Raw genomic sequence first — 22,058 nt, 5'->3', positions numbered from 1 at the left:
TGCATCCGATGAAGTGAGCTGTAGCTCACAAAAGCTTATGCTCAAATAAATTGGTTAGTCTCTAAGGTGCCACAAGTCCTCCTTTTCTTTTTGCGAATACAGACTAACACAGCTGCTACTCTGAAACCTGTCATTTTTCTAAGGGTTGGTCTACACCTAGCTATGTCACTCAGCAGTGTGAAAAATTTACCCCCCCCCCAAGAGCCGTAGTTAAACTGATCTAAGCTAGTAGATGGTAGACACCACTAGGTCAGTGAAAGGTTTCAGAGTAGCAGCTGTGTTAGTCTGTATCCCCAAAAAGAAAAGGAGGACTTGTGGCACCTTAGAGACTAACCAATTTATTTGAGCATAAGCTTTTGTGAGCTACAGCTCACATGAATCCAATGAAGTGAGCTGTAGCTCACAAAAGCTTATGCTCAAATAAATTGGTTAGTCTCTAAGGTACCACAAGTCCTCCTTTTCTTTTTTTAGGTTAAGGAAAGAATTCTTCCATCAATTCAGCAGTTGCCTCTTGAGGGGGCGGATTTACTATAGACTTGTGCCGGATGGGCTGTAGCAGTGCAAAGGAGGCAAACTCACAAACCTACAAGCATGGTCTATGCAGCATTTTCACTATGAGTTTATCACAAAGAGAGTGGGAGGAGATCTCATTCCTGCCCTGTTAAAGGGACATTGACTTAACTATCACACTCCTGTCGGAAAACTTACCTACTGTTGTTACAAGCAATGTCTAAAACAGCTAGGACTGAACAATTAAAGAAAATCCTGTTTTCAGTCTGCGAATCTGACAGCACTTTGTCTAGCCTGTTTCTCCCTCTATAGGGCATTTCGCCTGTTTAGTCTGGGGATCTCACACAGCAAAAGGGAGGAGAATAACTTAATAAATAGGAAAATGCAATTGTAAAGCCACAAAAATTAACAGGGGGATTCGGGTGCAAGGATAGCACCCGAAATTACTTTTAACTCATGTTTTGAAATTGAGAGGATTTCATGTTGAAGCTCCTTTAAGCAATGGAACATGAATTAAACCCAAGATAGAAAGAGAAAGTGCCAGAAGCAGAGGGAAGAAAGTCAAAGGCAGCTGCTCTCAAATACCAGGAAGATTGTTCCCTTTTCTGCATATACTGACATTGCATAACCCTGGTTAAACCAAGCAAAGTGGTCAAAAGGCCACAGGTTTCAATGTGCAGCTTCTTTCTTAGTAACTAGGGAATGCCCACAAAGAGACAGGTTTGTTTCACCTACAACAATACATTGCTTTGAAAAACAGGATCTAGGTGATGAATCTATTGAGGCCTTTCAACAGGAATGCCACTGTGCTGCCTTTTCTTGAAAGTGTCCTGTACAGAATGCATCATCCTCATAGCCTTAAGAAACTGCAATGCAGGAGATTCCCCTCCCCCTACCCAGTCCACAGGTATACAGAACATGCAGATCCGCTAGCGCTTCTGTTTTGTCTTAGCCCTGAGCACTGCCATTATAACACTCATTTCATCCGATGAAGTGAGCTGTAGCTCACGAAAGCTTATGCTCAAATAAATTGGTTAGTCTCTAAGGTGCCACAAGTCCTCCTGTTCTTTTTGCGAATACAGACTAACACGGCTGTTACTCTGAAACCACTCATTTATATGGGCTCTCCATGGGGAGGAGATATTTATGTATCAAATATTTGATAATAGGCTCTTCCATCTAGCAGAGAAAGGGATAGCAGTCTCATGTCTGGAAGCTGAAGCTAGACAAATTTGGACTGGAAATAAAGGTACATTTTTAAGCGAGTGAGGGTAATTAACCATTGGAATAATTTACCAAGGGTCGTGGTAGATTTTTCATCACTGGCCATTTTTAAATAAAGATTGGGTGTTTTCCCAACAGAGCTGCTCTGGGTCAGTCTAGATCACAATGGTCCCTTCTGGCCTTGGAATCTATGAATTGCACTGAAATCTGGTCTGGCTGCCAGCTCAGATGCCAACTAATTATATTCTGAAAAGATCTAAGATATGTTAAATCGTATTTAAAGGGACACCATCTAAACCAGTAGACCTAAAATTAGATCCAGCAGCTGTGTTTGGAAGCACTGATGCTAATCCTATCCTGCACTTTGCCTGTGTGCTCAGTTCCTGAGAGCACAGAGGGCAATGAAAGAGATGGGAATCTGGTTCTACAAGCATCTCAGAAAGCTAAATAATCTGCAGTCCCCTCCATCCCCAAAGGGCCTCACAGGGTCCCCAGCCTCCCTTAAAACAATCACAGCTTCCTTCCAGACAAGGTAGGCTGGTGGTACGTGCCAATGGACCCCATCAACGCTATCCCTACATCAGCTGGAGGAGGTGCCAGAGAGAAACAGGAAGTGTCACAGTTCCTTCAAAGGCCAAATTCATGTCCCAAACGCCAATTTCCTTTTGGTAGAATGTTTTACCACCACTGATTTGCAAAAGTAGGAAGAGGCTTTCCCCTGTCCTGTTTGCTCACAAGAAGAAAGCAGACAAATCTGAGGATTACTGCATCATGCTCTGCAAAGGCACAATGAATAGGGAACCAAAGAGTTAATGAATAGTAACAACAGTGGACCTGTGTACAACACAATTACGCATCCATGCAAATTGCAACATAATTGTTAATTATTTTAAGATTGCTACACAGTCATGCTCTAAAATCTACACTTGCTTAAATAGAAAATCGAACTCTTGAGCATTATGATGGTTAAGAACGAACCACAGATGAACTTCTACAATGATGTCTGCAGACAGCCTTGAACAGTGCTGGGTCTCATTCTCACCCTCAGGAGCCTAAGGAGATCCACTTTAATAGTACAGGATTCAACCTAGTTTCCTAAATCAAGTGCCAAAATGAGACACGAACACCCAGGGCCGTCCTTACCCATACGCAAAGTACGCAGCTGCGTAGGCACCAGGAAATTTGGGGCACCACATTTCCTAGTGCCCTGCGCAGCTGCATGCTGCTCCAGCCCCTGCCCCACCTCTTCCCAGTGGCCCCCCGCCCCTCCTGCTCCGCCCCAGCCCCGCCTCTTCCCGCCCCTGCTGCGCCCCAGCCCTTTCCCGCCCTAGGACTGAAGCAGGGCAGGGCCAGCACTCACCAGCAGCGGGAAGTGCAGTGGCCCAGCCCCAGCCACGCTGCTGGTGAGTGCTGGGGGGTGGTTCCCCCCCGTCCCACAAGCCAGCTCCCTCTCCCACACAGGCCCCCCGATGGGGGGCGGGGAGGGCGCTGCATAGGGCCCCAGAAGAGCTAGGGACGGCCCTGTGAACACCTCAGAATTCTACAAAAGCTGCCTGAAAATATTTAGCTCTAGGGACAGAAGTTGTGGGAGGCATTGTGATGGCTCAGCAGTGCTCTCTCTCCATAAAAGAACGGAGACCTAGCAAGTCACTAGGAAACTCTGCATTGTCCTAACTTATAAATGCCTGAAGTCAGCTGAAAAAAGCAGAAAAGATTGACTGACCCGGAACAAAGATCAAAGGCAAAGGAGACCTGCATTTGCTGGAATTTAAGGGTTACAAGTCAAGCAAGAAAAACTGCGAGTCTTATTTTGTACCCAGAGTTTGGATGCACCAGCTACCACAGGGCTGCTTGTCACAACAACAGCTCATGCTGGGTTTAGAATGGAGGATTCCAAATAAAGTTGCTTCATTGGTCTTGCATTTAGTATCCCCAAACCATCTCGTATGCTACCTAACACCTCCCAAGAGCTGAACAAGCAGTTTTTGAAAGAGTCCCTGAGCTTTACGTGCAGCAAATAGCAGCCTTCAGAAACCAGGATACCTCCAGAAACAATTCTAAGCTGAACCGATGAATATTCTCACACTCTTATGTTTTTGCTTTGCTGAAGTGATTACTGAAGTGCCTGAAACTTTGGTATCGTTTCTAAGATGGAAACACTGCAGGCAAAACAAGATAGGCAAACGGAGTTACAAGTGCAGTTCCCAGACTGCTAATTTAAACATGCACACAGGACAAATGAATCATTTTCCCCCGGAGACTCCTGGCAGCTACAATTCGTCATCGAACCTGAAATGTCAGCTAAAGACACAGAAAGGAAGAGACGCCAGTGGAAACAGCCCAAAAAAATAAAAATAAAAAAATAAAAATAAAAAAAAAAATCAGCTCATCACCACTCTGGCTGCTATGCAGCTAGGAGAGAGGTTCAAAGCTTCCCCCATATATCTCTTCCTCACACTGCAAGGGACCCTCCATCTAGGCACAGAACACTGGACACAGATCCTTCTCCCACTGCTGCCAGAAGTGGGCCAAAGTACTGCTCGAGTGCGAGGCTCTCCCAATACCTACTGGATCAGGAAGACAAGGAACCCACATTCTGGTTCTCAGTGGAGTTAGTCAGCCCTCATGACTGACATTTCAGTGTCCATATAACTGTGCTTCTCCCTGCAGGATTCAGTCCATTTTCCAAAACAGAAGTTAGAATGGCATTACCGGTTTTGCACCGAGGGAGAGAACAAAGGCCCTCAGACCTGTTTATTCATAGGAAGGGGAAGCCACATTAGCATCTCCTTGCAGTGCTCAGCAGCTTTAGAGATGAACTGCAGGAGACCCAGCCATTTGCAATGCATCTTACATCTTAACTTGCTGTCTGGAAAAGCCAGCATTTTGAGTGCTTGTTAATGTGCAGCAATGTATACTTAAAAAAAAAAAAAAAAAAAAGGAGGACTTGTGGCACCTTAGAGACTAACCAATTTATCTGAGCATAAGCTTTCGTGAGCTACAGCTCACTGCATCCGATGTCCTCCTTTTCTTTTTGCGAATACAGACTAACACGGCTGTTACTCTGAAATGTATACGTAGGCTCTCTTGAGAATAAGACCAAAAATGATTGGATACTTCCAACACAAGTTACAAGAGTTGGCACAAAGGTTACTGTTCTGCTTGCTTCCTCCAATCCAGGCACCTGATCAGACAGGCTTCAATGCCAGTTTTAGCTTTTACTGAAATTTAAACAGCAAAAGATCACATTTGAGTCAACAGAACAGGTCAAAATATATCTGTTTGCCTCTAAATGTTTACCAGCTAAAATCCATTCCCATTTAATCAAGATTATCAGATGCCTTTTAAACTTGGTGTGCAGATGAGACGTCACAGTGGACATGACCTTCAATCCAAATGAACGATTTAAGCATTTACTGAAGTTTAACACAGTAAAACCTCAAGTATGACTTGACTTATCAGTTGGGAGATGTATAATTGGTTAAGATTATGGTGAAAAACAATGTTCCAAGAAAAGCATTTTCATGTGTCTCCATGAGCCACTTCCCACTTGGAAAGAACTGTAGAACTTCTGAGACAAAGCTGCCCAGATCGTCTTAATACAGGACTCAGACACCTATTTAAACAACCTCTCTAGAAGCCTGGTTGTTCAAAATTGACTGGACCCGAGATGAGCAAGAGGCCCTGGCTCCTGGGTTAAGGGAAGCTTTGTAGGACAGATTCAAAATATGAAGGAAGCATGATAAAGCAAGGAGGTTGCGACTTGGCCTGGTGATACCAGAGGTCAGTGCAGCAGCTTACTCTACAAGCCAGGACCTTTCCTTTCTCCCCGCAGCTACGCTACCTTCAAAAACGAATGCAAATATCAGCTCCACTGTCCTTTGGGTGCAAAGCAAGGGCTCATCAGTGGAGACAATCCCCTTCACTACAAGAAGGATATGTGCAGAGGGTAGCCAGTGAAGTAGAGACCTTTCTAAAAAAAAGTACAAATCAAGTTAGTTCCTCTGCCTTACGGAGATGGCAGTAATTTGGTGCTGATTCAGTTTATATGGTCATTTAATCAACTGAAATACTAATAAACCTTCAGAAATGTAACAATTCTATTCAGAAAACTAAATTACATGAAATGAAAACCTGTCAGTACAGATTCAAAGAGCCCAAAGTCTAAGACTGAGTCTAGTTATTCAAAAGCACCGAGACACACAAAGAACTTGTGTATTGATTTGAAAGCCCTTTTGGAGGAACAAAGCCTTCTACAGAAACATGGTTGGAGGGAGTGGGGGGAGGGAGTCTAGACTCAGGAAGCTTTGACTTGTGCCCTTGGAAATCTGCAGACTGATTCCGGCTCCTCCCCTAACTGAATGATTAAAAGAAAACTTTAGAATTGAAAAGCAAAACAGTTTTTCTGATTAAAAGCCTATAGAAGAGTGGCATAGAAGAGAACAGTTAAGGACTGTCAGCAGGAGTGACGGAGAAACATTTTCTTATTGGCTATAACATTAGAGGACAGGGATGTCTTTACACAGTCCCTTCCTAACTAGAAAGCTTAAACTGTTTAGTACTGGAGACAGATCAAACACATTTCATTTAGTATCCATGTTTCCAATCCATTCAAAAAATACATGCTTGCTTATATGGTCTATAAGCTTGATGCAAAACCTATTAGGACATGGCACAGTGCGGAGGGAGCACTTACAAATGAAGCGCTGCTGCATCCTGCAGACAGATGCCTGGAAAGGGACTCCATGCCCAGCGTATCCCTAACTCAGAGGGCTGCAATTCACACAGAACTTGCATAAAGCCACTCAGGTATTTGTTTTAAAAAAAAATGTACCCATCACATAAGATGTTGATTACACTGGATTTTATTTTACTTAAATTATGGTGTGTATTTAGCATTCCACAAATTAGCTGCAGTCAGGCTTCCTTTGCATGCACAGAATATTATTATAGGACTCATGCACATGCTGAATTTTGTATTCTTTGCAGTGAAGTGCCGTTGCTGGTTTTAACAGGAGATGTAATATACCCTATAACCCTAACTGGGCAGAAATAAAACACTTTAAAAGCTGCATTTCAGATTGCCTACATGGTCTTTATGTGGTACAACCCGACTAATGCAGCGTTTTACATGACAGCATGCTTGACACCGGTGTTCCCTCTAAGGTGCGCACCTGCACGGCCGCACAGGAGCCTATTAAGGGCTGCGCATCCAATGAGGAGAGCCATGCAGGCACAGGGGCCTGGAGAGGAGAGAGGTGTGGTGTGAGGTGGGGAAGAGGGAGTGGCGGGGAGCTTGGGGTGTGCAGAGCTGTGGCAGGGAGAGACGCCTCTCTCCTCGCTGTGGGGCTGCTGCTGCAGCAGGGAGAAGGCTGGGGGGTCCTCTGTCCCCATCGCAGCAGCCTGCACCCAAAACTCCTCATCCCTGGCCCCACCCCACAGTGAGCATCCCCAGCCGGAGTCCTCACCCCAACCCTCTGCCCCAGCCCTGAGCCCGCTCCCACATCCTGAACCCCTCATCCCCAGCCCCACCCCAGAGCTGGCACCCCCAGCCGGAGCCCTCACCCCACCACATCCCAACCCTCTGCCCCAGCCCTGAGCCCCCTTCCACACTCCAAACTCCTCGGCCCCACCCGACACACATCACCTCCATATTGGTGCAATAACAAAATTCATTCCGCACATGGATGGAAAAAATTAGAGGAAACATTGCTTGATACCAGCACCATAAACCCACAAAACCTGCATCCCGATTACAACTCACAGGAGAGGGACACTCCTGATGACGAACTAAAATATGGATGGAACTTCAGCAATCCTAGCGCCAGCTTCCAAATAGAAAATACACCAAATGGGAGCGTGGTACCGTATTTAGAAAACCCAGAGCATTTCCAAGTCTCCTCTGCAAACAGAGATAACACAAGGCCTATTTAGACTAAAAGCAAAGTGTGGTGCAGCTGAAATCGATAGGGTCATCCTTAATCAAAGAGCAGCTAACAACCTACAAGGCTTCCCTTTGTGTGGTCTTTAAAAGGAGATGATGCCATAACATTCTAAGAATAAAAAGCAGCTGAAGATGAGGGTACTTTTAAGCAATATGTTTATGTGACCAAATCATTTGTGTGGATGCCACAGAGAAACAATGAAAGGATGTAGCGTTAACACTACAAAATGAGGGAAATACTTCCTGCATCCTAATGACTGCCATTGCTCAGGGACTGTTCACTAAATGGGCATTAATACAGGCTCTTCTTCAAAAGGAGAATGTGCCAGAAGCTGCCCCTAGTTCTATTTACAGAGACACGAGTCTGAGCTCCTGTTGTCTTCTTGACCCCACCTAGAGACCACTGACTTCTCAGACCAAATAGCTATTGGACCAGTTTTGTAATTAGCCATAGGAAAAAGAATCCCTTCTGCAGAGGAACCCCTCTGCGCCTTACTCGTTACACTTGATTTTGCTCACTGATGCTTTTCAGTGGTTGATGAAACCTTCCCATTGGTTAGGATCACTTGTTACGTTCATTGGCAAAACAGTATCAGACGCACTGTAGCAGGGCAGGCTCAAACTTTACTAACTAGCTGCCTCTCCATTAGATTTCCAGGAAAGAATTCTCCAGTTAGAAAATGTTTAATGGGAAAATGAACATGTGCTCAAGGATTTATTCAGTTAAACTCAGTAAAAATTACAGGCTTTGCACAGCATCTGAGAGAGCAAATCCCACAGCAGAACCTAAGCAGAGGTATGGCTCCTATACTGAGCACAGCCTAGACTGAGCCAGGGATTGAACTGTCAGTTACTAGTTGGAAGAGAAAGGGCTCAACCATGGAGAGCCAGAAGACCAATACTCAATGTAACATGGTCTGGGAAGAATTAGAGAGAAAAGATGTTCAATCTGAACTGCAGTAATTTAAAATCTTTATTTGTAAAGTGATTAGGCTGACAAACGCCCACACAATTAAAGTACCTTTAGATTGGTTTGATCCAGCCCATTTTCACACCATATCGGATATTAGAATGGAGTCTCTCCAGGGTAGGAGCTGTGTTTTATTTGTCCTGTGAGGTGCCTAGAATACTTTTAGGCAATGTAATATAAATAGTAATGTACATTGAGTCTAATTCGTAAACCTCAGCCATGCTAACACAATGTTCAAGAGATTCTGAAAACAATGCAACATGCCAAATAAATGCTTTTAAAAAATAGAAAAATTGTTTTGCTTTTTTATGCTGCCAAGTCCCGAGTTCAGGATTCTCTATTTCTCCTGCAAAGGAGGATCAATCACAGCACCAAGACATGCAGCTTCCTGGTCTGCTTTCAGCACTTAAAGAATCATCTACTACACAGAAGAGTCTCATTCAAATTCAAGATCAGAATCACTGAGCAAACAATAAACAAGATGGTGTTAGAAGGAAGGGGTGGTTAGGCAGCCAAAATAAAAGCAAGAACAACAGACACTCTCTTGCCATCTCTGAAGAAGTGAGCAGGGAGGGGCACCTGTGGGCTCTCCCAATGACAAATTTAAGACAAGACTGATATTTTATATATTGCAACAATGAAGCATCTTAATCTAAGTTTCACTGTTAAGAGCCACAAGTAAATTACAGAACAAAATGACAAGGTCCCAGGTAGATCAAAGTAAAATGAGTTCTCTGTTATCTTGTTCAGGTGAACAAGGGGGAGGGATAGCTCAGGGGTTTGAGCATTGGCCTGCTAAACCCAGGGTTTTGAGTTCAATCCTTGAGGGGGCCATTTAGGGATCTGGGGCCAAAAATGGGGATTGGTTCTGCTTTGAGCAGGGGGTTGGACTAAGATGACCCCCTGAGGTCCCTTCCAACTCTGATATTCTATGATTCTAATGAAGGGAACAATAGCATAGCCACAGAAACTCATCTTCTGCTAGCCTCTATCCGCATCTTTAAAGCTTTATTATTGTCTAAGCAGTTCTTATCCGGCACTGTCCACCTCAACTAAGACAAGTATGTAAGATTTTCTCCTTCACTGCTGGGGCCTGAAAAGGAAAGACAAGAAATTGCTAAACACTGATTGAAAACAGAAATAGTGCTACACATGAACTGTTTGTTCCCTCAGCATGTTCACAATGTGCTACTTTGCTGCATGAATGAGTAGGTTGTATCTATCAATCTAAAGCAAAATTAGTGTTACATCCACTACCTGGGGGGAACACCCAGCACCCCCATGTTCATCCTTGTAAAATGATTGTGTGGTATCCAATGCAAAGTTTGTCATGTCAGGCATCTTCGGAAGGCTTATGATGCACTGAGCATGATTATAATAGTGATGTTATAGTAAGGTTATAATTTCATGTATAAAGTTGTAAGGCTGAAAATGTATCCCCATGGCTTAAAGCAAGCCCAGACAAAAACTCTCCAGAAGCAGAGGGGCAGTTCACACCTCATCAGGGCATGGATTGGACAAACCCAGCCCAGCCTCACAGGAACAATACATGCTGGCCTAGGCAGCAACAAAAGAATCAGTTAGACTCTCCAATGAGTCACCCCCCTTCCTTTGGTCAGTGTGGAACTGCAATGAGGTAATGCTCACCTGACTTGTGTGGGGGGGGGGAGAGGGCGGAGGGGTGTGGAAAGCCAGGAGGGAAGAAAGGACATGATAAAAGGGAGACAATTGCCACGCTCGCTCTCTCTCTCTCTCTTCCACCTACATCTACAGACACCACACAAGTGACTGAAGCACTGATCAAAGGGGAGAGCCTGACTGAAGAGCAACCAGCCAGCCTGTGGTGAGAAGCATCTAAGTTTGTAAGGGCACTGAAAGTGTTAAAATCAGCTTGGAATGCATTTTGCTTTTATTTCATTTGACCAAATCTGACTTATGTTTTGACTTATAATCACTTAAAATCTATCTTTATAGTTAATAAATTTGTTTATTCTACCTGAAGCAGTGTGTTTGGTTTGAAGTGTGTCAGAGGCTCCCCTTGGGATAACAAGCCTGGTACATATCAATTCTTTGTTAAATTGACCAACTTATATAAGTTTGCAGCATCCAGCGGGCATAACTGGACACTGCAAGACAGAGGTTCCTAGGGTTGTGTCTGGGACCAGAGATATTGGCTAGTGTCATTCAGTTGCACAATCCAAGGAGCAGCTTACATGCCAGAGGCTGTGCGTAAACAGCCCAGGAGTGGGGGTTCTCACAGCAGAGCAGGGTCAGGCTGGCTCCCAGAGTCAAGGATTGGAGTGACCTAGCAGATCACCGGTCTGGCTAACACCAGAGGGGAAAGTCACACTTGGGAATTTCATTAGTTTCATTTCATGCAGTCATACCCCATGGAGACCCCCATCAGAGTAAACAATTGAATGGTGCATATAGGTAAGTGCACACTACATTTGCCTGGCACCTGTACTGTACATCAGTATAGTACAGCTGTATCTTAGACAAGAACTTGTTAGTTATGATTGAAAGGTGCTGAACTGTCTTGTTCTGGGAAGACTCGGGAACCATCAAGATCAGTTAGCAGAGGACAGCTCAGACTTACATAAGAACGGCCATACTGGTCAGACCAAAGGTCCAACAAGCCCAGTATCCTGTCCTCTGACAGTGGCCAATGGCAGGTGCCCCAAAGGAAATGAACAGACAGGTTATCATCAAGTGATCCATGCCCTGTGACCCAATCCCAGCTTATGGCAAACAGAGGCTAGGGACACCATTTCTGCACAAACAAGGTGTAGGTTGTTCCAACTAATGTCTCACAACAATCTGGATCCTGGAAAAGAGCGGATATTACTGAAGTAAGCGTGTGTACATATAAATGTACACTATGCACACCCAGAATTAATGAAGTAAACACTTCTTCAGGCTCACAAATGTATTTCAGATGTTACTCAAGACAGAAAAAGTTGCTTTTCAAAGTGCCTCACAAGCACACAGGCCTGTTACGGAACAAGCCTATTTTGGAGCGGTTAGTTGTGGAAGGTATGCAAGCTATGCAGGCTTGGCAAATTTATCTCAGTGAAAGTCAGGAAGCTTACCTCTGACCAAATGTAGGCAAGGGAATGTGGCAATTGTTTGAAGGCCAATGTGAATGTAGTTGCACTTCTGTAGTTTCATGAACTGGTCCAAAATCTATCTAACTGCTGCTACCTTTGAACACACCCTTAAGAGATGAGTCAATAGGCCACTGGCTTCCACACCACAAAAAAAACCGTGCAAGACCAGGAAAATCTCTCTCGGCTTCAGCAGCCTGGTCAGAAAGAGAAAACATTTAGATTTTGAATGGCATCATGAAACCACTTTTCCTTACTAGCAAGTCAGTAGGGGATCTTAAGAGAGTCAGGATGTTACAACTCCATTGTCGAGTTTGATGGAAACCTTTACTCAGAAGGTTGTCGATGTTCTCAGAAAGTCATTTCTGTTAAAAGCAAAACTTCCTTTTAAGGTTTTAGCACCTAGTTAAAGAGTCACTCACATTTTCCCTAAAATTCTTCACTGTAAATTCCCACCTACTTTACCTGCAAAGAAAAAGAAGTCAGACTAAGTTTCCACGATTCTAAAGTCAAAGTATCGAAGTATCAGAAAGTATCAAAGCTGTTACACAGGTGGGTAAAACTATCATCTGATTCTTTCCTAACAGTACAGATGTAAAGCAATCTTCTCCACAGGAGTCCATGAGTTTTTCTGTGCACTGACACCAGAAAGGAACACTTAGCACGGGGCTAGTACTTTACATGCAAGAAGTGCTAAACAAACATTAATACCAAACTTAAAGAACTTTTAGACAAAGACATTTAGCTCTAAAATATTTTTTTGTGCATACATATTTTTAAAGAGTCAATGGATTAATTTGATGTTTATGGAAGTAAGATTAACACTGGCTAGCAGGGAAGCCAGTGCGCAAGCATCTCTGATCAGCTGGGTAACCACCACTCAACCTAGTCCCAGGTGCCTTCCTGAACAGCCTGCATCTTCACAGATCAGAACAAATCACTACTAAGGACCAGAGCAGCAGAAAATCAAGTACCAGTAGGAGCCTTATCAGGGTTTAAATCCAAAGCCTAGATGTGAATGGTTAGAGTAACTTTCAAGCCCCTCCTTCCCCCACTTATCCTTGTAAGAGTTCACATGCAAGCTTATGTTTCCAATTCTCACATAGCAGGACAGACATACAAACAAGTTGAACACTTTGAACTGGAGTTTCAGTCCCTGAATAATTTCATGATCAAGACCACTTCAACCTCTCTAGGCTATTCAATACTTAAACATCCCAAGTACAATATTTGCATACCAGACAGCTTCAATATGTGCATAAATTAACTATCTGATGAAGTGAGCTGTAGCTCACGAAAGCTTATGCTCAAATAAATTGGTTAGTCTCTAAGGTGCCACAAGTACTCCTTTTCTTTTTGCGAATACAGACTAACACGGCTGTTACACTGAAACCTGTCATAAATTAACTATTTTCTCCTCCAGCTTTCCATCAAGATTTCAGTGCAGCTTCTTTCTAAGTTTCTGTGAAAGCCACTGTGAATCCTAGAAAATATTCAGGCTCTCTCAGCCACTTTAATCAGTTATTGCAGGTTTTAGAGACAACCAGTTATTTACTCAGTTTCTGCAGCTAAAAAAAACCAGATAGTGGGGCAGTTTCCTTGACCCTGCTGTAGAATATGGCACTTACAAGGGCTAAACCAGAGACTCAGACATCATGTTTCTTTTCTTTCAAATCTGAGAATCCGAGTCTTCCACCAAGCATTCCAGCTACAGCGACCACCCCCAACATGATCACACTTCGATAGCACCTGTCATCCAGAGCTCAAAGTAGATTGGAAATATTCATTAAGACTTGCAAGCCTCCTGCCAGACAGGAAGGCACTATACCCAACATTTTACAGATTAAGGTAGAGATGCATGGAAAGGTGATTTTCCTAATGACAGTGAGTCAGCAGCAGAACTAAGAACAGAGCCTAGGGCTTATCTATACTTTCCCAGCAGTGCAGTTCCACCAGCTGTAGGAAAGGTATAAGATGTGGCGTAAGATAAATGACTTGATGGTACAACTATCTGACCCCTGTCTACACTACCGCAGCCAGTGGGGATTCTAGGGGCCAATTTTCCTACAGTAGATACAGCCCAAAAAGTCTCAGTGACCTGCTGAAACTCCTAGATAATACTCTCTGGCAACACTGTTTGCACTGCATGGTACCCACTCACCCATTCAGACGTAGCCTCTTCCAGGCCAGGACTCCATTCTCAGCATGTTTATACTCATCAGAAAACAGTTGGCACATCTGCAATACTATATGACTAATAACAGGTCTTTGCTGACTCTTGTTTCTGTCATCTATGTAGTTAAAGATTTCAGGACACAGCAAGATAAATAAACCAATGCTGCCAGTCACAGGGCGGGCGCTATCTGAAGTGGGTTCTGATGTGGTGAGAACACTCCAAACCATATTACATGTTAAACCTGAAACCGACAGGGCGAATCATCAGAAACTGGGAAATGCTGCATTTAGCCCAACAGCCTATAAATAATGATAAACCACCATGCATCAGTCACCTCGGAAACAAAGCTGCCAGGCTGGGGGTTCGGAAGAGGAATGCCCGGATCTCCCTCTACAAAGTGTCCTGGGAGATTCCTGGTGAAGGAGCCTGCCTGACACAGCTATGAAGTGGGGGAGGTAATATATTTTACTGGACCAACTTGTGTGGGTGAGAGAGACCTAGAACTCTTTTCAGGTGTCAGCCTGGAAACTTTTCTCTCTCACCAACAGAAGTTGGTCCAATAAAAGATACTACCTCCCCGACTTGTCTCTCCAATACCCTAAGACCAAGGTGGCTACACCACCACTGCATACGACACTAGATCTAGCCTTTCCCATCACTACCCGTGCTGGGCTTCATTACTCGATTGGCTGGGCGCACCCCCAGCACTATAGCAGCAGGAGCACTTCGCGGATTCGGTCACTCTTGTTGCTGTGCCTATCAGCCACAGGCAGCAGAGCCCATGCCAAGGACCTTCAGGGAAACTTACAGGGCTCTTGGGAGAGCTCTGACAAGCCTATGCCCCCCATAATCTGCCCCACAACACAAGTGAAAGCTTTCAGAGGGGGACACTATCTATCTAAACACCAGGAGCTCCTGGGGAGGGGTTCTAAGCCCCCATCCCTGCTGGACCAGGGGCGTTTCCATGGTCCCTGGAGGTGTAACCCTGCTCCACTGCTAGGTAACAGGAGAACAGCAGGGGGAGGGGAAGGGTTCCAGCCAGGGGGCAACTGTGCCAAGAAAGGGAGCCCCAGGCCAGCAGGCATGTCCCCAGCCCCAGGAGTGGGGGGGTTAACCGCCCCGCCCCCCCAAGGGAAACGGGGGGGCCCTGCCCCGGGAGGGGGGGGGTTAACCGCCCCGCCCCCCCAAGGGAAACGGGGGGGCCCTGCCCCGGGAGGGGGGGGGTTAACCGCCCCGCCCCCCCAAGGGAAACGGGGGGGCCCTGCCCCGGGAGGGGGGGGGTTAACCGCCCCGCCCCCCCAAGGGAAACGGGGGGGCCCTGCCCCGGGAGGGGGGGGGTTAACCGCCCCGCCCCCCCAAGGGAAACGGGGGGGCCCTGCCCCGGGAGGGGGGGGTTAACCGCCCCGCCCCCCCAAGGGAAACGGGGGGGCCCTGCCCCGGGAGGGGGGGGGTTAACCGCCCCGCCCCCCCAAGGGAAACGGGGGGGCCCTGCCCCGGGAGGGGGGGGGTTAACCGCCCCGTCCCCCCAAGGGAAACGGGGGGGCCCTGCCCCGGGAGGGGGGGGGTTAACCGCCCCGCCAAGGGAAAGGGGGGCCCCGGGAGTGGGGGTTAACCGCCCCGCCCCCCCAAGAGAAAGGGGGGCCCCTGCCCCGGGAGTGGGGGGGGTTAAGCGCCCCGCCCCCCGGCCCCCCAAAGGAAAGGGGGGGCCCTGCCCCGGGAGGGGGGGTTAAGCGCCCCGCCCCCCGGCCCCCCAAGGGAGGGGGGATAGCCCCCACACCCCGATGGCCCCACATCCCTGCCGGATGACCCGCGCCCCCCCCCCCTCACCGGTCCCGGCGGCCGCTCAGCGCTCCTCACCCATGACCCCCGGGCCCGGCCGGAGGGATCCCCTACCGCAGCCCAGGCCCGCTTCGCCCCCTCCCCGGCTCGCTCCGCTCCGCTCCCGGCGGCGGCCACCTGACAACGGAAGTGACGCACCACGCCAAGCCACGCCTCCGCCCGGCTCCGCCCCCTCTGCTAGCCGCCATCTTTTGTTCTGGCGCCTCTGGCCAGAGCAAAGATGGCGGCTGCCGCTGTCCGGAGAAGTCACAGATCTTCCCAGAGCCGCTCCTGATTGGAAGGCTGGGCCAGCGCCTCCAATGTTGATTGGCTGAAACCTTAGCTGGGCAGGAAGGCGACTGAGGAGTTTGGAGGGTGCTAGTTGCTGATTGGCTGATCACCGCAGGGGCGGGATAGGCGACTGGGCAGGGCTGGTCAACCTCCCGTGCTGATTGGCTGTGCCCCAGGTGGGCTGGCCTGGAGCATGGGGATTGGTGGGTAACTGGGGGGGATTAAAAAGCGGCCTGGCTGTGATTGGAGGAGAGCTGGGTGGCTATTTGCCGGGTCACCTGTGGGCTCTCTGCAGCCTGAGCAATGTGGGGTCCCCCCCGCCCCTGCGAGGCAAATGCCCCGGGGGGGGCCCCCCTAGAGCTCCCTTCCCCACGAATGCCCAGGGTGCCTGTCCGCCTTGCACATCACAGCTGCACTGCGACAGTGATCCGCCCCCCACCCCCCCCCGTCACGGGCCGTGGGGCCCACACGTGCCTCGCGCTGGGGACCCTCATGCAGGGCCCCCAAGGCCCCAGCAGCAGCTCGGTGGGCGCGCTCGCGAAGGAAGGAAACGCCCCATTGCCCGGGGGGGGGGACGGGGACGTGTCTCACGCAGCGACCGTTCCGCAGCTGACCCCCTCGGGCCTCATCCTCAGAGGAAACCTGCACAACACTTGCCAAAGACGGGCCTGGGAGCTTAAATGCGTAACTTTGCTCGATGCTAAGAATCCTGGACGGAGCAGAGACCCTGGATTTGTGGCTTATTACAACAATCTGTAACCCCGCTAACTGCCCTTTTTGTCCCGTGGTTACAGGGATATTAATGGGCCACTTCACCTTAAATGGTCCCTTAGAATATGTGCTAACTACTTTTGCTAAACTATCTTATATTTAGTTGTGATGCTCACAGTCCCTTTCCCAGACCTGAAGAAGAGCTGTGTAGCTGAAAAGCCGGTCTCTCTCACCAACAGAAGTCGGTCCAATAAAAGATATTCCCTCACCACCTTGTCTTTCTAATAGCCTGAGACCAATGTGGCTACAACAACATTGTACACACAAATGACACATGATTAACCTGGGGAACTCCCTGCACAGGATCCCAGAGAGGCCAAGAGCATAGCAGGGGTCAAAAGGATGGGATGTTTCTATGGATATGGAGAGCATCCACAGCCCAAAAGCCAGGATTACACACAAAGCCCTTCTAGCAGCCTTGAAGGAATCTAGATACTCCTGCTTCAGGGCCTAGGCCAACCTCTCCCTGTCAGGGTTAACTATCCTTGGGGGCAGGTCCCCAGCAGGGCTCCTTCCTGTGAAACACCTGCTCCTGGCTGCTGTCACAGAGGGGATTCTGGGCTAGGCAGGCTAGTGATCTGATCCAGTCTGACAGTCCCTATGTTCGTAAGCTGATCTCCCAGATCCTTGGGCCAGGGCCAGCGATTTCGGGAAAGCGAGTGCAAGTGGGGCCCATGCACGAACCCGCCCCGGGGGTTTCTGAGTCCCCACACCCAGAATGGGATGTGATGGGGATGCATCAGAGATGGCAGGCAGCCCTCTGTGATCTCATGAGACTCCCAGAGGTTTAGCCAGGGGTGATTCATGTCAGGTGTGGTGCTGGAGCAGCCTTTCCTGTGAAGCAGCCCAATAAGCAGCCCCGCGCAGCTGGTGCAATCTCTTCCCAGCCTTTGCCCCCTGCCACTCCTCTGGTGAATCAGCTGCACACAGGTACTCTAAAGCAATTGCATCACGCAGGGTGAATCATGTAACAGGCAGGGCACCCTCCTCCCTCTCTGGATTCTCTCTGCCTCTCAGCAACAGAAGGAGGAGAGGCAACCTCAAAACCCCCAGGAGCATTAGTCAATTCCTCTCCTCCTCCTGATTGTACCATCCAGCCACAGGAGAGCTGTGGGTGGAACAGACTGGGGAGGGAGGCAGGGAAGACTCTACTGTATCTGCATTACCGTGGGATATTCCAATGCCCAGTTACTCCACAGCATCATGCCTGCAGGGGAGCAGAGTGAACCAACAGCCCACATGGTCCTTCCTAGACTGTGCCATGTGAGAGGCCAGCACTTGCATTAATGAGCATCAGGAGAGGGTGGCAGGGGACGGGGAGGGAAGCTCCTGTCTGTGGCCCAACATGTCAAGTTCTGCCGCAGTCCAGACCCAGCATGGCTAAGGAGACCAGCAGCTCCCTCCCCGTACACGCCCTGGAGCTCTGCAGGATTGACACCTGGGCTGGCCCCAGGGCTCCTGACATGGAGATGCAGCTGAGGATCTCACGGCACTGTACAAATGCTGAGTAATGAAGGCCCCTGGGCTGTGGTTACTGTGCTTGCCTCCCTACTGGGAAGGCTTGGGAAACCCCCATGGCCTAGTTCCTAGACACTCCCACTCCTAAAAGTGGGACGTAGATGGGACTGGGATTTGTTAGAAGGTCCCCCCACCCATGTGCAGCTGTCTCTCCGGCTGCTCCAGACTGGCCCAGGGTCCGCACAAACGGCAGTTCCAGTCACTTCCCAGGCTTGAACTGTACTTAGTCAGCCAATGCTGCTGAGAGAAGGGGCTGCTGTTTGTCCTGAGGTCTGTGGGTCCATCCCTCTTCCTGGGAGCTACCTGGACACATTGCAAACTGCCCAGGTGTGTGTGGGGGGTGGGTCACTTTGCCTTTAGGAGTAAGGTGTAGATGGGACACACCCTCTGCTGCCCCTGTCTCCCAAGGGGACTTGAGAGGTGCATGTAGGTAGGCTGCAGCATCCCTGTCCCGCACTGACACCCAATGCTGCAGCCTGAGGTTTCCCATGCTTCTTTGGGAAGCCCTGACCCCAGGACAGGCAGGGTCTTCTGCTCGTGGGAAGGGCTAGCTGGTTTCTCCCAGGCTCTGTCTCAGCTGAGGCACAGAGCGGGGTTTAATGCCCAACTGATCTTGATCATGTTATTGTCACTGCTGAGAGCTATTTCCAGACCCCGCTGGCCCCAGAGAGAGAAGGGACAATGTCACTTCCGGAGCCTCTCCTTATTCATGCAACAGCAGCATTGCAGGAACAGGAAACGGTGCTGAGGGACCAAATACATCACTGGGAGGGAGCACAGAATCCAGCAGCAGGGCCCGCTGGCTCTCTCCACCGGGACAGATACAAAGCTGCAACCTGTCCCGAAAATCAGCCTACACCCCTACGCACCCCCCGCCAGCCCCCATCTATCACAGCTCGGGCTGTAGTTAGGATACAGGGAGGTTTGTTTTCTTCCTCCAAAGCTGCTGGGATGTTACACCCCTGAGGTCATGGAGCCAGGTTGCCTTGGTGATTGGATGACGCACAGGGATGGACGTGCTGGGGGGAGGGGGAGGTAGGTCTGCAGGGCCAGCGAGCTGACACCTTCCCCAAGCCCAGGGTGCAGTGCCCCGCCCTCCCACGCTCACTCACAGGGGTTCCGAGAGACACACACTCGCTCTCCTCTTCACACCCTGCTCACCTCTGACACCCACGCACACCTGCAGTCTCTCATCACACACCAGCTCTTGCTGCCTCGCACACATGCACACCTCCCCGCTCCCCAAACTGGCACGATTGGCAGGCTCTGGCCAGGAGACAACCAGTCCGGAACTGGAATGGCAGGGGGGCTGCGGGTTGGGATCGAGGGCTATCTGCAGAGCTGGAGCAGGAGAATTTGCCCAGCTCCTGCCAGCACTGCACTGAACACCAGTGACGCCAGCTTGTTGCTTCACAAGGACCAATTTCAGGTCCAAATTCTTTATAAAGTGCATGAAATCGGGAGGCTCTTGGCTGGGCACTGGTGGGACGAGGGAATCAGGGGCCGATTACCATGGAGCTAATTCTGTTGCACAGCCACATCATTATAAATCAGTGCCCAAAGCCGCTCATCCCTGCTCTGTCTGGCTGCCAGCTGGTCCCCCCTTCCCACAGCCCACAGGGCTGCTCAGCTTCTTCCACAGACACAGTGAGCTAAGTCGAGCCCTGCCTCCCTGGGCTGCTCAGGCAGACAGAGCAACAGTCAAAGCATGTGTGCCAAGAAAGAGAAACCTAGATCCCGAAGAAGGATGGCACAAGCCCCCCTCCTCCTACACCAGCTCCCGGGGGGCCCTTTAACTCAGAGAAGGTCCCAGCGGCAGCACCAGCCAGCTTGTGAAAGCGGATGTCTCAGTTTTCCAAACGGCCTCTGATTCTTGCTGAGTCAGGGCATTTCCCACCTAACTTTCACTAGCTGGAGAAAAACATAACCCGGGGGCAGAATGCATGTGTGAGTGGCGGTCTGGGATGTGTGGAGGGGTCAGATCTGGGAGGGATGCAGCTGGATGTGTTAGTTGTGTGCGTCTGCGGCATGGCTCTGTCCCCTGCTGGACGAGCTAGGTGAGCCTTCGCTAGGTATGTCAGAGCCCAGTCCGGGAACTGCCTCGTAGGAGCCAAGTACGCTGCTGACCAGCACTTTAGGGGGGCTGTTCACCCCTGGGCTGAGCGGGTGCAAACACTTGCGTGGTCACTGGGCAATGCCTCACCCTCTGCCCATCCAAACATGGCTGCAGGGGGTGCACAGTGATGAGGAATTCGGCCCTGATCATATTCCAGGAGATGTAACGTCACCTCTCCCGAAGGCCCAGGGAAAAGCCGCCTGCTGCACAAACCCTGGCTCCCTGCTCTGTGCTGTCATGAGGCTCCCGAGCAGCAGTGTGGACATCGACAGTGCCAAGCCCAGCCCGCCCCAGCATTGGGAGCAGGCTGCTTTGCGCCATCATGCGGCACCCACCAGAGGGGCTTGAATGGCAGCCCAGCGTCATGTCCCAAACATACTCCATGTGGGCCATGTTAGTACAAGGTGCAGGCTCTGCCCCAGAACTACCATCGCAGCAGACTGCCAGCCCCCAAGGAGAAACAACTCCTCCCAGCCCCAAAGCTTGGGGAGCCATAAAGCCCGTGTCTGCTAATGTCATGCAGACCCTCAAGCCACCCAGGGTGGTGACCAAGCTGTCACTTTCAATGCTTGTGCCGGGGCTGGCCCTGAACCATTCCGGCTGCACCTGACCCTGCAGCAGCTGCTGCCCTAGAGATCCTGGAAAGAGTAAATCAGACAGCTTCCTTGCTAGTGCCTTGCCTCAGGGCTTCCAAGTTCCGCCCCCTCCACGGTACAGGGATTCAGCCTCACGCAACCCAGGCCACTGATGAGGAAATCGAGCCACAGAGCATCACTGGCAAAGCCAGGACTAGAACGCAGAAGTTTGGACTCCCACTCCCCTGCTCTGACCATTACAGCCCAATCCCCTCCCCGAGCTAGGGCCAGAACCCAGGAGTCCCAACTCCCAGTCCCGTGGCTCCAGTCCCCAGACCGCAACCCCTCTCAGAGCTGGGAACGGCAGCTGGAAGTCAAGACTCTGCTCTGCTTACCAGTCTGCTCTCCCCTCCACACCATTCCAGCTCCCACACTGCTCCTGCCAGCTCCACAGTCCAGCTCTGACAGTCCCCATGTGTTAGCTACCAGCTGACCTGCTGCAGGTGACTCAGCCAACCCCACACCTGCCCGCTCGAATGATAAACAGGACACAACGGGTGCGCGGTCACCCTGTGATACAGGCCAGGACTGGGCTGTGTCTGAGTGAAGAGACCAGAGCTCCATCTCAGAGGAGCCAGATAGTGCTGATTGGCAAAAAGAGCCCTGTCAAAATAGGATGAAATCATCTATTGCCCTTGGCTGTGGCCCAGGCTGACTCCTTCCTGGCTCGAGGGAGCAGCAGAGAGCTGAAGTGCTGGCAGGGACATCTTTTGCTGCGTCCAGAGGGACATTTAGACCTGTGAATCATCAAAAAGCAATTCCAGTCCAATTACTTTCCCTGGTGAAAGTCACCTCTCTACTAAGATTAGGTAAACCCTCCCTGCCCCCTGGATGGCTGGGATGAACAGAGTGGTCTGCGGCTGACATGTCTTTGTTGGGTTAGATGGCCTGTCTCTTGTGCAATCAAATGTCAGCACCACGTAGCACTGATCACTCACTGTGCTCTGCAGAGGAGGGCTAGGCCAGGCTGTGTGACTT

The 22,058-nt window shown here is 49.5% G+C and overlaps 1 protein-coding gene across 9 annotated transcripts in view; it reads right to left on the bottom strand.

Moving 5' to 3' along the window:
• Positions 1-22,058, bottom strand: part of STK40 (serine/threonine kinase 40) — a 74,568-nt gene that overhangs the window by 49,574 nt on the left and 2,936 nt on the right. For 6 of the 9 annotated variants that reach the window (XM_073317343.2, XM_073317348.2, XM_073317347.2 and 3 more), the window contains exon 1: positions 15,789-15,889. The exons of 1 other annotated variant lie outside the window; for it this stretch is intronic. Coding sequence is in view for 1 of the 8 variants with exons in the window: in XM_073317347.2 (XP_073173448.1) it covers positions 15,789-15,792 (4 nt within the window). In the remaining 7 variants the exon portion in view is untranslated. Of the gene's footprint in view, positions 1-13,916; positions 14,304-15,758; positions 15,890-22,058 lie in introns of those variants that run through there. 2 more of the 9 variants (XM_073317344.2, XM_073317345.2) reach the window with 2 other exon arrangements.

Source organism: Lepidochelys kempii, chromosome 19, assembly GCF_965140285.1.
Source record: "Lepidochelys kempii isolate rLepKem1 chromosome 19, rLepKem1.hap1, whole genome shotgun sequence".
NCBI classification, from domain to species: domain Eukaryota; kingdom Metazoa; phylum Chordata; order Testudines; family Cheloniidae; genus Lepidochelys; species Lepidochelys kempii.
This window is presented reverse-complemented; position numbering and strand designations above follow the sequence as displayed.